Source organism: Dipodomys merriami, unplaced genomic scaffold (assembly GCF_024711535.1).
Source record: "Dipodomys merriami isolate MVZ:Mamm:240054 unplaced genomic scaffold, mDipMer1.0.p SCAF_42, whole genome shotgun sequence".
NCBI classification, from domain to species: domain Eukaryota; kingdom Metazoa; phylum Chordata; class Mammalia; order Rodentia; family Heteromyidae; genus Dipodomys; species Dipodomys merriami.
This window is the reverse complement of record NW_027205826.1, coordinates 2,945,026-2,959,507: the sequence shown is the minus strand read 5'-3', so window position 1 is coordinate 2,959,507 and position 14,482 is coordinate 2,945,026. Positions and strand designations below refer to the sequence as shown.

Sequence of the window (14,482 nt, the reverse complement as noted above, 5' to 3'; positions counted from 1 at the left end):
TCTGTGAAATGGTACTTTTAAGCAAGCCTATTTTTTGTTTCATCTTGTTTATTGTTTCGTATTATTTGTTTCATCTTTGTAATAAAAAAAACAGCTCATTTTAAACAAGAAGTTTATTTAAACAACAAGACGCTTGACTTGAAGGGAAAACTATCTAGGATTCTTTTTTTTTTAAGAGTAATTTACCCCTACTTAAAGACAGATTGCCCTACATGTAACAGCTACGTACAAAAAAGTTATAAAATTGTCCTTGGTTTTACAATGATAAATGAAAACATTAAAATTCTCCAATCAAACAAGGTATGCAAGGATTTTTGTTGTTTTTTTCTTTTTTTTTTGTTAAAACAGTGAGAGCAAAATAACTTACTGAAATATAAAGATAAAAGCTGAATGAGCATGCCACGAATGGAGAAGGGGAATATTTTCACAGGACCAGTATTTTTCCCCATCCCATCTCCATTTGATGTCAATCAAAATATACCATTGGCCATTTAGTTTAAAAGAAAAAAAGAAAAAGAAAAAAGAAAAGCAATATGCTTGTGCACATACACCAGTTACTTTATGTACAATAAAGGAATGGGGAAGGGGAAAATGAAAGAATAGAGAAAACTATACTGTAGTAGTCAGGATGTGGTGGAACCAAATTGCAGTTTTCTAATTAAGAATGTATTCTTGGTCTATAAGAACAAAGTTCTGGAGCAAAGTAGCAGGTTCCCTTTTTTAGTAGACACCTCCTGTCTGCTGCTGGAACACATCAATTGTATCTTCATCCTCCATTTCCAACTAGCATAAAAAACAAAAAACAAAATTTAGAATTAAGATCACTGATTGCATTCTTTGAATCTTTGTGTTTTCAGACTTAAATATCTTGGAAAGTACGCAAAAATTCTACTCTATTCCAGAGTTCACTAATGATGTCACAGTTTAATGCAAGCTAGTATAAAGGCAGCCCACCTGTTATCCCAGCACCAGAGAGAAAGATAGGATGATATGATTAAAGTCCAGTCTGGGCTGTAACATAAACTTTGTCTCAAAGAAAGAGGGATAGGAGGAAGGAAAGCTAGACACCAGTGGCTCATGTCTGTAATCTACCTATGAATGAGGCTGAAGTCTGAGGAGCTTGTTTCAAAGCCAGCCATGGTAAAGTCTGAAGATTCTGCATCAAATTAACAAGTAGTAATACCTGACCAGAAGTGTGGTTCAAGTGGTAAAGTACCAGTCATGAATAACAAAAGCTGAAGGAGCTTACAAGGCCCTCAGTTCCACTGTAGTATTAACATAAAAATATAAAAGTTTGGGGCTGGGAATGTGGCTTACTGATAGAATGCTTGCCTAGCATATATGAAGCTTTGGATTCGATTCCTCAGTACGGAAAAACAGAAAAAGCCAGAAGTGGTGCTGTAGTTCAAGTGGTAGAGTATTAGCCTTGAGAAAAAGAAACTCAGGGACAGTGCCCAGGCAGAGTTCAAGCCCCAGGACTGGTTAAGAAAAAAAAAGTTTAATATAGAAGATACAAAGTAGGCTGAGATCTGAGGATCATGGTTTAACAGCAGCCAAGGGAAGGAAAGTTTCTGAAATTCCCACCTCCAATTAACCACCAAAATATGCTGGAAGTGGAGCTATGTCAAGTGACAGAGGGCTATAGACTTGAACAAAAAAGCTCAGGGATAGTGTCCAACCCAGAGTTCAAGCCCTAGGACACACCACACACACCATACCCACACCCACACCCTCTTCTCTCTCTCCCAGATGCAATGGTTCATGCCTATGATCCCAGATTCTCAGGAAATCAGGACTTTCCTATTTATACACCATATAACTACCCATTCTTAATCAATTAACTGGGAATACTAGGGTATAGCTGTCATGTCAGCTCTACAGGAGATTTAAGTGTCAAGTGTTAAGAATGAAGACTGTATTCGTGACCAGCCAAAAATTAAGACTCCCTATGAGAAAAATAAGGCAAAAAGGGCTGAGACAAGGCAAGTGGTAAACTACTTGTCTAGCAGCACCAGGCCCTGAATTTGAACCCCAGTAACTAGCAGAGGAAAAAAAAAATCCACCAATGTCCGCAGAAGGGTGCTGTGTGTGCTATAATACTGTTTGAATTTAGAAAGTTTTTTTTTTTTTTTTGGGGGGGGTGTCAGTTGTTGGGCTTGAACTCAGGTCCTGGGCATGGTCATTGAGCTTTTTTGCTCAAGTATAGCACACCATCACTACCATTTTGGAGCCACAGCTCCACTTCTGGTTTTCTGGTGGTTAATTGGAGATAAAAAGTCTCATGGGACTGTCCTGCCTGGGCTGGCTTTGAACCACAATACTAAGATCTTAGCTTCCTGAGCAGTTAGAATTAACAGGCACGAGCCATTGGTACCCAGCTTAGCAAGACATTTTCTAAGCCTGTAATATCAGCAACAGGAGGCTAAAGGCAAGTGAACCAAAAGTTCAAACTCAGTCTACAGTTTCACAGTGACAACCTATTTCAAAAAAGGGGGAAAAAAAAGAAAAACACTGGAAATTTGTTTAAAAATATCCATAGAAGTTCAGATATGAAATATGGTACACTGATACACGAAACATTCTACATTAGGCTAAAAACTAGGAGATAAACAGCCTATAGTATTACTTTTTTTTACATGTTTATGTGTAAAAGGCACATGCATGTATAGATACCAGTCTATTTTTACTTATGCACGAAACTGGTTACCTCTAGGCACCAGAGTAAGCAAGTGTTTAGAACTGCTTTCCCAGCCAAAGGCTCACACTTGCAATCCTAGCTACTCAGGAGGGCTATTAGGGATCTTAGTTCAAAGGCCCTTATCTCCAATAAACAATTCAGAAAAAGGCTAAAGTGGAGTTGTGACTCAAATGATAGTGCTACCCTCAAGGAAAAGAAGCTCAATGAAAGAGACCAGGCCCACACAGTTCAAAGCCCAGGACCAGCACAAAAAGGCAGGTGCCAGTGGCTCATGCTTATTATCCTACCTACTCCAGGCTGAGATCTGGAGATCAGTTTGAAACTAGCATAGGCAATAAAGCCCATAAGACTGTCATTAACTCTTTTCTCCAATAACCACCAAAATGCCAGGAGAGGAGCTCTGGTCCAAGAGGGAAAAGCCTGGATCAAAAAAATCTCAAGGACAGTGCTCGGACACTGAGTTCAAACTCTAGGACTGGAATCAGGGATCATGTCCAGGCCTCAGTTCAAGCCCCTAGTACTGGCACCAAAAAATTAAAGAAAGAATGGTAAGATGTCATCTATTCTTTTTTTGAACAAGTAATACTCTATGGAACATAATATTTACATATTGAAACAGTTTTACAGGGAAACTTGTTCTTCCCATTTAAACAGATTAATTTTTCGCTACTTCTCAGAAGAAATTGGCACCTCCTGGTGGCCACAAAATAAAGTTGCTGCATGGAAACTGTCACCAATGTAAAGTCCTTCAAAACATTCTTTTCTGAAAACATTAATGTACGTCAAACATGAAGATGTATCAATATACCCGCATCTGGATGTGCTACTTCACTCATGCTGTATTTATCCCTATTTTTTACTGGGCAATTAAAATAGAAATTCAGTAGTACAAAGGACTTAACCACTGTCAGTATCTTTTCTCCAGAACTGGAATTTTTAAATGCAAGACAAGAGTTAAAAACAAAAAACAAAAAAAAAAAAAAGAAAGAAATGGGGCTGGGAAATTGGCTCAGTGGTAGAGTGCTTGCCTTGCAAGCATGAGGCCCTGGGTTCCATTCCTCAGCACCACATAAGCAGAAAAAAGCCAGAAGTGGTGCTGTGGCTTAAGTGGCAGGACACTAGCCTTGAACTGAATAGCTGAGGGACAGCACCCAGGCCCAGAGTTCAGCCCCCACAACTGGCAAAAAATAAAAAATAAAAATGGTGGGTGCCAGTAGCTCACACTTATAATCCTGGCTACTTAGGAAGCTAAGATCTGAGGATTGCTGTTCCAAGCCAGCCTGGGCAGGAAAGTCCATGAGACTTTGAATAAACTACGCAGAAAAAGCCTGATAATCAGTTTTGAAGTAGTGGCTCATGTGGCAGCACTGTGGCCTCCCAATCTTGAGGTCCTGATTTTAGCACCCCACCCCCCACCCCCGCAGTACAACTGAAAGAAAGAAGGAAAGGTGGTGGTCTCTGATTCTTTAATTTCTTTGTGTATTACTGAAGTTAGTTCTATAATTTTGTGTGTCTGGAAATCTCTTATAAGCTTTGTGGATTTTTTTTACAGATGTGAGCCACCAGTACTGGACCGTCTTATTTTTATAGTAAGGGTTTGAAAATTTGCCTATTGTCAATATCTTTTTGTCAATCTTAAAACTATAACCTATAAGACTAACAGCTGGACTTAAGGATAGACAAAAGCAAATCCATTCCACCGTAACAAGCTAAAATAAGATCAACAGCCAGTTATATGTGGAAAACCCTAGGCATGATCAAGGACTATATAGCAAGAAAACAAGAGGAAATTACACTGAGGTAGTAGACAGGAGTTTTATTTTTTTTCCCAAATAATACTCATAAATAACAAAGGGGGAGATTATTAAGTCACCAAATTATTCCCTTTACTGAATAAACTATTTGGCATTTCCTGAATTTACTCCTACTCCTTCCATTCTGTTCTCCTTTGGCCACACTTCACATAACTTCATTTCTGCAAGAATTATATGCTAACAACTGAAATTTCAGGAATTCAGACATTAAAAAAGCAAAAACATTAAGGGATAATTTCCTAATTAGTATAGATTTTTACCTGTGCAGGTGTGTCTGTTTCATTGATTGGCTGCCCATCAAATCGGAATCTGATCTGCCTCATTGACAAACCCTAAAATAGTGTAAAAAAAAAAAAAGGCATTATCAAGAAATAAGAACTCCATTTAAATAAAATGTGTATATGGTAAAATATATGGTGGATAAACTGAGGTAATCAAAGACAGTCATCAATATGTTAACACCTCAATGTGTGTGTAAAATCTTAGGGATTTCTCCAAAGTTGGGACATTAAGTAAATTGGCTGGAATAATGGGTAGTTTTACCTAACATACCTAGGGATTTGGTTACTTCCCCAGTATTGTACCGAAGAATTAAACAAAATATAAACCTTCTAAAAGGAGAAAAACTCTACCATATGCTTTAAAAGGTATGAGTGATCAAAATAAAATTTTTCCAGTCCTTAATTTTAACCCCCACAGTGTATTTTTCACCCTGGAGTTGTCAAGACATTCTGACTAGAAAACAAGCAATTAAGCTGTCAGTCTTTAAAACTTCCCTATAGAACCAGCTGGCTAAGTATAGCCGGCAACATGGAGGGAAAGGCACAGTATCTGTCTGGCTTAGCCCCATATCCTTTACACAGTGGGTGCTGCTCAGTAAGTACTGATGGGATGGCAAGACAGCAATAAACGTGAAATCATACTTTACATTTTTTGTGTGTTAGTATTGGGAATGAACTCAGGACCTTTTGCTCTTTTTCACTCAAGGCTGGAGGTTTACCACTTGAGTCATATCCCTTTTAACTTTTTGCTGATTAATTGGAGATAACAGTCACAGACTTTTCAACCAGGCTGACTTTGAACTGTAATCCTCAGATCTCAATCTTTTCGGTTGTGGGGCTTGAACTCTGGGCTTGGGCACTGTCCCTGCTCTCTTCTCAAGGCGAGCGCTCTACCACTTGAGCCACAGCCTCACAGACTTTCCTGCTCGAGATGGCTTTCAACTGTGATCCTCAGATCTCAACCTCCTGGAGTAGCTAGGATTACAGGTGTGAGCCACTGGCCCCCAGCTTATCCTTCAGTTTCTTCTGCCCAAGGATAGTGTTCTACCACTTGAGCCACAGTGCTACTTCCTGCTTTTTCTGAGTAGTTTGGAATAAGTCTTACATAGCCAGGCACCCAGGCTCACATCTGTAATCCTAGCTACTCAGGAGGCTAAGATCTAAGGATCTCAGTGGAAAGCCGGGGTAGCGGGGAGGGAAGTGGTTGGAAGATGGCTTAGTGGTTGAGTGCTTGCCTAGCACGCATGAAGCCCTGGGTTTCATTCCCCAATATCACATAAACAGAATAAGCTAAAAGTGGCTCTATGGTACAGAGGCTCAGGAACAGTACCCAGGATCCCAAGTTCAAATCCCAGGACCAAAAAAAAAAAAAAAAAAAAAAAAAGTGTGGATAGTGTGCTTGGGTTCTAGCTGTATTTTTTTTTTTTTTCGGGCGTGGGGCTTAAACTCTGGGCCTGGGCCCTCTCAGCTCTTCAGCTCAAGCCCAGAGCTCTACCACTTGAGCCACAGCATCACTTCTGGTTTTCTGAATGGTTTAGCTAGCTTTGAACCATGATCCTCAGAGCTCAGTCTCCTAAGTAACTAGGATTAGAGGCATGAGCCACCAGCACCCGGCTTCTAGCTGTATTTATATTAACATTATAAACATGCCCTTCTGTGATACTATATTTCACTTATGAGGTATTACTTAGCAGACAGAGAAAGTGGGGGAAGAGAAAAGCTGTTAATAGCCAAATGAAGACAAGGAAACAAAGTGACTCCTATATCATTCCAAATTATAAAGTACAACTGTTACATAAGCTTATTACATACCAATTTCACAGAAAACTCAGCTCAGTTTCTAAGACTAAATAATGAAACAAAGTGTTCAGTAAACATTTGTGAGACTTTTCTTCTCTAATAAGGTATCACTGCATATGTACAAATCTACCCATAATAAGATCATACTGCTTTCCTTTTAAAATACTTCTGTAAACCAGGCAGGAGATACTATCAACAGAAAAAGTCGGGCATGGTGGGTTATATTTGATATCCCAGTTACAGAAATATACCTGAGGACCATATCTAGGCCTCCCAAAGGAGATCTTACCTCAAAAACACCTAAAATAGAAGGGTTGGAGGGATGTGGTCAAGTGGAAGAGCACCTGCTCATCAAATGTGAGGCCCTAACTCGCCACTGACAAAAATGACTCTTAAGTGATTAATACATTCCATTTCCACAGCAAATCTTTCCTTGAAAATCTACATGCAACACCCACAGGTGAAATAACTTTAAATCAGCTTTTAACACTAAAACTTGTGATTGTACAAATTAACAACTCAATGCCAAAACATTAATGGCAAAGTTTTATCTTTTGTCTTTGTGGTGGTCCTAACAGTTTGAACTCAGGGCCTGAGCACTGTGCCATTTAAGCCACATCTCCACTTTTCTATTTTGTTTGATTAGTGGGACCTGAACGCTGTTCCTCAGCTCTTCAGCTCAAGGCTAGTGCTCTACCACTTGAGCCACAGCACTTCTGGATTTTTCTGCTTATGTGGTGCTGAGGAATAGAACCCAGGACCTCATGCATGCATGGCAAGGACTCTACCACTGAGACACCTTCCCAGCTCACTTTTCTACTTTTTTTAATCTTTTATTGGAGGTATTTTCACAGCTGATCGCTCATACCTAGAATCCTAGTTACTCAGGAAGCTAAGATCAGAGGATCTCAGTTCAAAGCCAGCCTGAGCAGAAATGTCCCCAGGGGACTTATCTCAAATTAACCACTAAAAACTGAAGTGGAGCTGTGGCTCAAAGTGGTACAGTGCTTGTCTAGTATGCATGAGGCCCTGGGTTGGATTCCTCAGTACTACATAAACAGAAAAACCCAGAAAGTGGTGATGTGAGTCAAGTGGTAGAATGCTAGTCTTGAGGGGGAAAAAAAAAACCCTCAGGGACATGGCCAGACCCAGAGTTCAAGCCCCATGATGGGCAAAAACAAACAGCACAGAGCAGCACAAACAAAAAGCAACACATAATCCCATCTCGAAAATGATAATCAAGTGGGGAGGGTTAAAAAACAGTAAATGAAGATGAACAGTAAGTTTATTTGCATGTATGAAAAAAGAACAATGAAACCTATTGAAATTGCTGGACTAAGGGGAGAGAGTAAGGGAGAGTGATAGAGGATTTGATATGGATACAATGTGTAGAACAGTCACAATGTGACACACAGTTTAGCTGACGCCAACAACCCCAGCTACTGAGGAGGCTGAGATCTGAGGATGGAGGTTCAAAGCCATGGGGCTGGGAAGGTGGCTCAGTGGTAGAGTGCTTGCCTTGCATGCATGAGGCCCTGGGTTCGATTCCTCAGCACCACATAAGCAGAAAAAGGAGGGAGTGGTGCTTTGGCTCAAGTGGAAGGGTGCTAGCCTTGAGCTGAAGAGCTGAGGGGCTGAGGGACAGTGTTCAGGCCCCATGACCAAAAAAAAAAAAAAAAAAAAAAGCCAGCCCAGAAGGCAAAATTGGAGATGTGTGTGGATATGTGTTGGTCCTGGGCACTATATCTGAGCTTCTTTTGCTAAAGGCTAGTTCACTTATTATTTGAGCCATAGCTCCATTTCTAGCTTTGTTGATGCTTTAGCAGAGGAAAGAGTCTCAGAATCTGCTGGGTGCTGGGTAACTCACGCCTGTAATTCTAGCTACTAAGGAGGCTAAGATCTGAAGATCAGGTTCAAAGCCAGCCTAGGCAGGAAAGTCTGTGAGACTTTCTCCAATAAACCACCAGAAAACCAGAAGTGGTGCTAAGGATCAACTGGTAGAGCACTAGCCTTGAGCTGAAGAGCTGAAGGATAGTGCCCAGACCCCAGAGTTCAAGCCCCACAGCTGAACAAAACCAAAAAGTCTCAGATTTTCCTGCCCAGGCTGACTTCAGAACCTCAGCTCTCATCTTCCCAAGTTGTTAGGATTACAGACATGAGCCACTGACTCAATTAAACTTGGAGATTTTTTTTTGTCAGTCGTGGGGCTTGAACTCTGGGCCTGGGTGCTGTCCCTCAGCTCTTCAGCTCAAGACAAGCGCTCTACCACTTGAGCTACAGCGCCACTTCCAGTTTTCTAGTGATTTATTGGAGATAGGAGTCTCACGGTCTCTCCTGCCTGCCTGGGCTGGCTTTGAACCACAATCCTCAGATCTCAGCCTCCTGAGTAGCTAGGATTACAGGCGTGAGCCACCAGCGCCCGTCTTAAACTTGGAGATTTATCACCAGGTGAGCCACCCATAACCAGAAGTAGATGTTTTATGCAATTGGTAGAGCCCCAGCCATGAGCAAAAAAGCATAGCAAGACTAAGATTCTAGGGGCTGGGAAGGTAGCTCAGCGGTACAGTGCATGCCTTGCAAGCATGAGGCTCTGGGTTCGATTCCTCAGCACCACATAAACAGAAAAGGCCGGAAGTGGCACTGTGGCTCCAGTGGTAGAGCGCTAGCCTTGAGCTGAAGAGTTGAGGGACAGCGCCCAGACCCAGAGTTCAGGCCCCGTGACTGGCAAAAAAAAAAAAAAAAAAAAAAGACTAAGATTCTACGTTTGAGCCCTAGCATGCATGCAGGTGCATGCACACACATACACAGAGAGAAAAAAGGAGGGCCAGAGAAACGGCTCAAGTGGTAGTTAACAGAGCAAATATGAGGATTTGAGTTCAAACCCTATTACTGTCAAAAAAACAAAAGCTGGGAGCAGGTGGCTTATGCCTGTAATCCTAGCTACTCAGAAGGCTGAGATCTGAGGATCATGGTTCAAAGCCAGCCCAGGCAGGAAAAGTCTTTAAGACTCTTATCTCCAATAAACCACCAGAAAATGGGAAGTAGTGCTGTGGCTCAAGTGGTGGAATACTCACCTTGAGCTGAAGCACTGAGGGACAGCACCCTGGCCAGAGTTCAAGACCTACGACCAACCCAAAAAAAAAAAAAAAAAGAGAGAGAGAGAGAGAAAAAGAAAAGGCTAGGAATGTGGCTCCACGGTAGAGTGCTTGCCTAGCATGTAAGAAGCCCTGGGTCTGATCCCTCAGTATCACATACACAGACAAAAGCTGGAAGTGGTGCTGTGGCTCAAGTGGTAGAGTGCTAGCCTTGAGCTAAACAGCTCAGGGACAGCACCCAGAGTTCAAGCCCCACAACCCACCAAAAGAAAAAAAGGGAAAAAAGCTGGGTGCCTGTGGCTCCTAGCTATTCAAGGAGGATGAGAGAGCTAAGCATCGAGGTTCAAAGCTAGCCTGGACAGGAAAGTCCCCGAGACTCTTATCTCCAATAAACCACCAGAAAATCAGAAGTGGTGCTGTGGCTCAAGTGGTAGAGCACTATCCTTGCGCTGAAGAGCTGAGTGACAGTATCCAGGCCCAGAGTTCAAGCCCCATAAATGACAATGGCAAAAAAACAAAAAAACACCCACCTCTCAGTTTTACCCTACTGCAACTTAACACATGAATATTATATTGATGTACACCTGCAATTCCAGCATTGGAAAGGCTGAGAGGATTGAGTTTGAGTCCAGTCTGGTTATACAGTGAGACCTTGTTTTAAAACCTAAAGGGTAGCCGGGTGCTGGTGGCTCACACCTGTAATTGAAGCTACTGAGGAGGCTGAGATCTGAAGATCACAGTTCAAAGCCAGCTGGGCAGTTAAAGTCCATGAGACTTCTATCTCCAATTAACCATCAGAAAATCAGAAGTGGTACTGTGGCTCAAGTGGTAGAGTGCTCGCCTTGAGCTGAAGAGCTCGGTACTCGGGGACAGCACCCAGGCCCAGAATTCAAGCCCCACAACCAACCAAAAAAACAAAACAAAACAAAAAAACCAAACACCTAAAGGGTATCCGGTGGTAGTGGCTCACATCTGTAATCCCAGCTCCTCAGGAAGCTGAGATCTGAAAATCTTGATTTGAAGCCAGCCAGGGCAGTCAGCAACTAACCAGCCAAGAATCTGTCTGGAAGTAGGGATGTGATTCAAGTGGTATAGTGCCAGTCATATAAGTACAAGATCCTGAGTTCAGTCCCACTATCAGCACACACACATATACCCAAAAAGAAAAAAGGACCAACCTTTATATCTTACACATACTTCTGCTGCCACATTTTGTTGCACTTACTGCCCTAGGTTCCAGGATTTCTGTTATTCTTCCAAAAGTTATAAATTTACTTTTGTCTTATTAGTATAGACTTCACATCCTTGAATAAAGGTCCTATGACTAGAAGTTTACACTAATCTATCAAAACAATCTGTTCAAATCAAAAGAACTGTCTGCAAGGTATCAATGGCTTATGCCTGTAGTCCCTAGCCACACAGTAGGCTGAGATCTGAGATTCATGATTCAAAGTCAGCCCAGGCAGGAAAGTCTGTGAGATGCTTATCTCCAACCAGGAAACCAGAAGTGATGCTATGGCTCAAGTGGTAGAGGGCCTGCTCAAGAGCTCAGAGACAGTGCCCAGGCCCAGAGTTCAAGCCCCATGACTGGCAACAACAACAACAACAACAACAACAACAAAGTTGAATGTTGCTGGTGCCTCAAGCCTGTAATCTTACCTACTAAGAAGGCTAAAATCTGAGGGTCACAGTTCAAAGCCAGAAAAAGCTCAGGGTTACTGCCCAGGCCCTAGCTTAAGCTACCAGATTGATCAAACGGGGAAAAAAAGGTGAATGTCACATTTCACATGTTTCAGAAAAACTGCAATGTCCTAAAACTAATATTAAATTTCCAAACTGGTTAAAATATTCAAACTGTGTTCTGACATTAGGCATTTTTAAAGTACATATAAAAAGAGCTTGCCAAAAAATTTTAGCAAGCTCACTCTGTCTCTTTTGGGTCAGTCATGGGGCTTGAACTCTGGGCCTAGGCTCTGTCCCTGAGCTCTTCATCTGAAGGTGAGTGCTCTACCACTTGAGCTACAGCGCCACTTCCGGTTTTCTGGTGGTTCATTGGAGATAAGAGTCTCATGGACTTTCCTGCACTGGCTGGCTTCAAACCTGGATTCTCAGATGTCAGTCTTCTGATTATCTAAGATTACAGGAGTGAGCCAACGTTGCCCAGCTTATTTTCTTATTAAAGTATTAATTCCTTTTATTTGGGAGTTTATTACCAAGTCTTATGAATATAACAGATTTGTTCCTGGTATAGTACTAGGATCACACAATTCTAGCCAATACAACCTAAGGCTTTTATGAGGAATCTATAAAGTGTATGACAAAACTGATACATAGGTGCATATTCATCCTACCGCAGAATTGTTGTAATATTATGCCAATCTAGTTACTAAGTGTCAAGAAGTTTTTTTTTTAACATATATGTAGTGGAAGTGCACATATCAATTCCTCACCTGTCGTTCACAATAGGCTTTCATTAGTTTACTAAGTGGTGTATGCCTCTTAATCTTAAACTGCACCACAGAACCATCCTGCCCCGCCACCTTCAAATTAATATGATCGTTGTTCTCAGTCTTGACTCCTTCCTGTTGAAAGAAAAATAAAAGTATAATTTGGAAAATGTAAAATACAAACACCTTTTAAAGCAGCAGCGGCCCAAGTTGCCTCAGAAATCAACAGGTTTCTCAAGCTGCATGATAAAACAGTACACAGCTGTTTTCAGCCGCTGAAATCAATCTGAGATGAGAAATCCAGCAGCAACACCTTAGAGCTGTCTCAAGAACAGAAAAGCCTTCATGAGATACTATCACTGTCAATATGAACATTTGTAAAACGAGGGTTTCATCAAATTTACTGCAATATTCTCCTAAGTTTGAAAATTTTGTTAAATGGCATATTTTGTTATTGCCAAGATATCTTTGCCCCTAAAGAGTAAATATCTTTTCCCTTTCCAAAGTGATATAAGAACACAGGCTGAAATTGAATGGGGGTGAGGGAGAGAAAAAAAAATAAAAAATAAAAAAATAAAACACAAGATCTCCACAACATGCAATTCAAAAGTCATCACTATTTCTCTTGTTAAAAAGTTAGCAAGCCCCAGTTTAAAAATTTAAATCTAATCCTATCTACCTACCTACCTAGCTCTATAAAACCAGCTACAGGATACCAAGATTCCCTCGGGAGCATCACTATCTAGTAGTACTCACTCTTAGCTCCATTTTGCATTATTTTGGGGCAAAATATCTGATTTTTCCTTTTCCCTGGGAGTTGAAGTCAAATAGTTTTCTCCCAAGTCTTTGTAGATTTCACCCCAATCTCAAGTTCATCAAGGAATTCCGCAGCCCCAAAATCCGTCCAGAGAGAGTGATGGCGAATGGGGGAGGGCGTCAAAAAAGCAACCTAAAGTAGTGGGGTTTCCGCGTGCCCCTGGCTGCGTGTTCCCCCAGATCTGCCGAGAAGCCGTTTGGTGCCTAAGAAAGTTCAGCCCCGCCGAGTCTCTGGCTCCAGCCTCAACCTCCAACTTCTCCAAACCACCCGGCACCCGTGGGTTCGGGGATCGTTGGCACCCCGGGGCGGGTCGCCGCCCCTCCCCCTCGCGCCCCTGAGAACACTCAAGTGGGAAATGGTCTTCGGGAGTCCCGCGGCCCGGGACTGGCGGCCGCAGCCCTTCGGTTCCAGGCCCAGCAGCGGCTCATTGATTCACCCCCTCGCCCTGGATCGGTCGCCGCGGCCCCCAAACGACCGGTGCAGCGAGTGGGGAGCCCTGCGCGGTCGCGACGGGACTCCCGCCAACGCCGAGGATGGGCTCCGCGCTCCCAACGCCCTCCTCACGCGCGCCGGCGGGCGAGCGGGGAGCCCGCGCGGGGCCTGTGGGCCCGCGAGCGCCCGCGACCGGCGGCCCGCCTCGCGGCGCGCGCGCTCGGAGGCCCGGGGGCGGGGGAGGGCGGCGGGCCTCCTCCCGCGCGGGCGGGAGGAAGCGAGGGAGGAAAATGGCGCGGAGCTCCGGGCCTGAGCCGCGGCCCCGTGGGGGGCCCGGGAAGGCGCGAGGAGCCCGCGGCGGGCTCGGGCCGGCCCCTGGCCCGTGCCTTCCCCTACCCGCGCGGCAACGCGAACAGCCGACGTCAAACTCACCTTGGGCTTTTCGTCGGCCATCGCGAGCGCCGGAGTCTCCTCAGATGCCGCTTCACAAAAGAGGTCCCCGGTCCGCACCGAACGAGCACACAGGCAGCACCACAGCGGCTGGAGGAGGTGGCAGCGGTGGACGAGGCGGAGGGCGCGCGCACGTCATGCGCTCCCTCCCCCAACCCTGCGTGCGCGAGCACGAGCCGCCGAGGCCTCCTATTGGCTCCCGGCTCGCGGGAGCGCGCAACGCTTACATAACCACCCCCACCCCCCGCCCCGCGCCGCCGCCGCCTGGGCCAGGCGCCCGCCAGGTCGGCGGGAAGAGGCGCGGACACGCGCACCCGGGCCGCCGCGGGGGCGCGCCTTGGCTCTGGGCGGGGCTGTATTGTCCTCCTTCTGTAGTGGAGCATAATCAAAATGGCTTCCAGCTGGTCCTTGGCGAAGACGAGTAGGCTCGAGGCTTTACTCTTGAGCCACGGGCCGGGAGAGGTTAGACCGACTAGACGTGGAAGAAAGGGCCTAAATCAGAGGCTGAACGAGAGATTTTGGAGGGGGAGGAAAAAAAAAAAAGAAAAGAAAAGAAAGAAGAAAACCTCTGGTTCGGTGGGCCAGATGCAGCCCTCTCCATTTTCAGAGCTCCATCCCACTGCCTCCCCGGCAGCCTCGGCCTGGGGT

General features: G+C 44.1%; 1 protein-coding gene across 2 annotated transcripts; it reads right to left on the bottom strand.

The window, feature by feature from the left end:
* Positions 1-95: 95 nt before the first annotated feature.
* Sumo2 (small ubiquitin like modifier 2) lies at positions 96-14,000 on the bottom strand. 2 transcript variants are annotated; one of them, XM_069993047.1, is made up of 4 exons: positions 13,817-14,000; positions 12,139-12,270; positions 4,773-4,844; positions 96-783 (listed from the first exon to the last, which is right to left on the bottom strand). In XM_069993047.1, the coding sequence occupies exons 1-4, from the start codon at positions 13,835-13,837 to the stop codon at positions 721-723; spliced, it is 288 nt and encodes a 95-aa protein (XP_069849148.1). In that variant the 5' UTR covers positions 13,838-14,000; the 3' UTR covers positions 96-720. The 2 variants fall into 2 exon arrangements, with proteins under 2 accessions (XP_069849148.1, XP_069849149.1); XM_069993048.1 differs by lacking the exon at positions 13,817-14,000 and adding an exon at positions 12,892-13,504.
* Between the last annotated feature and the right edge of the window lie 482 nt (positions 14,001-14,482).

What these genes read in the sequence shown, in the direction of transcription:
- Sumo2 (XM_069993047.1), bottom strand. Translation starts at nt 13,837, where the DNA reads ATGGCCGACGAAAAGCCCAAG. An exon ending in TGGCCGACGAAAAGCCCAAG is followed by an intron (nt 12,271 to 13,816) that starts GTGAGTTTGACG and finishes TTCTTTCAACAG; the next exon opens with GAAGGAGTCAAGACTGAGAA. An exon ending in AAGCCTATTGTGAACGACAG is followed by an intron (nt 4,845 to 12,138) that starts GTGAGGAATTGA and finishes ACACTATTTTAG; the next exon opens with GGTTTGTCAATGAGGCAGAT.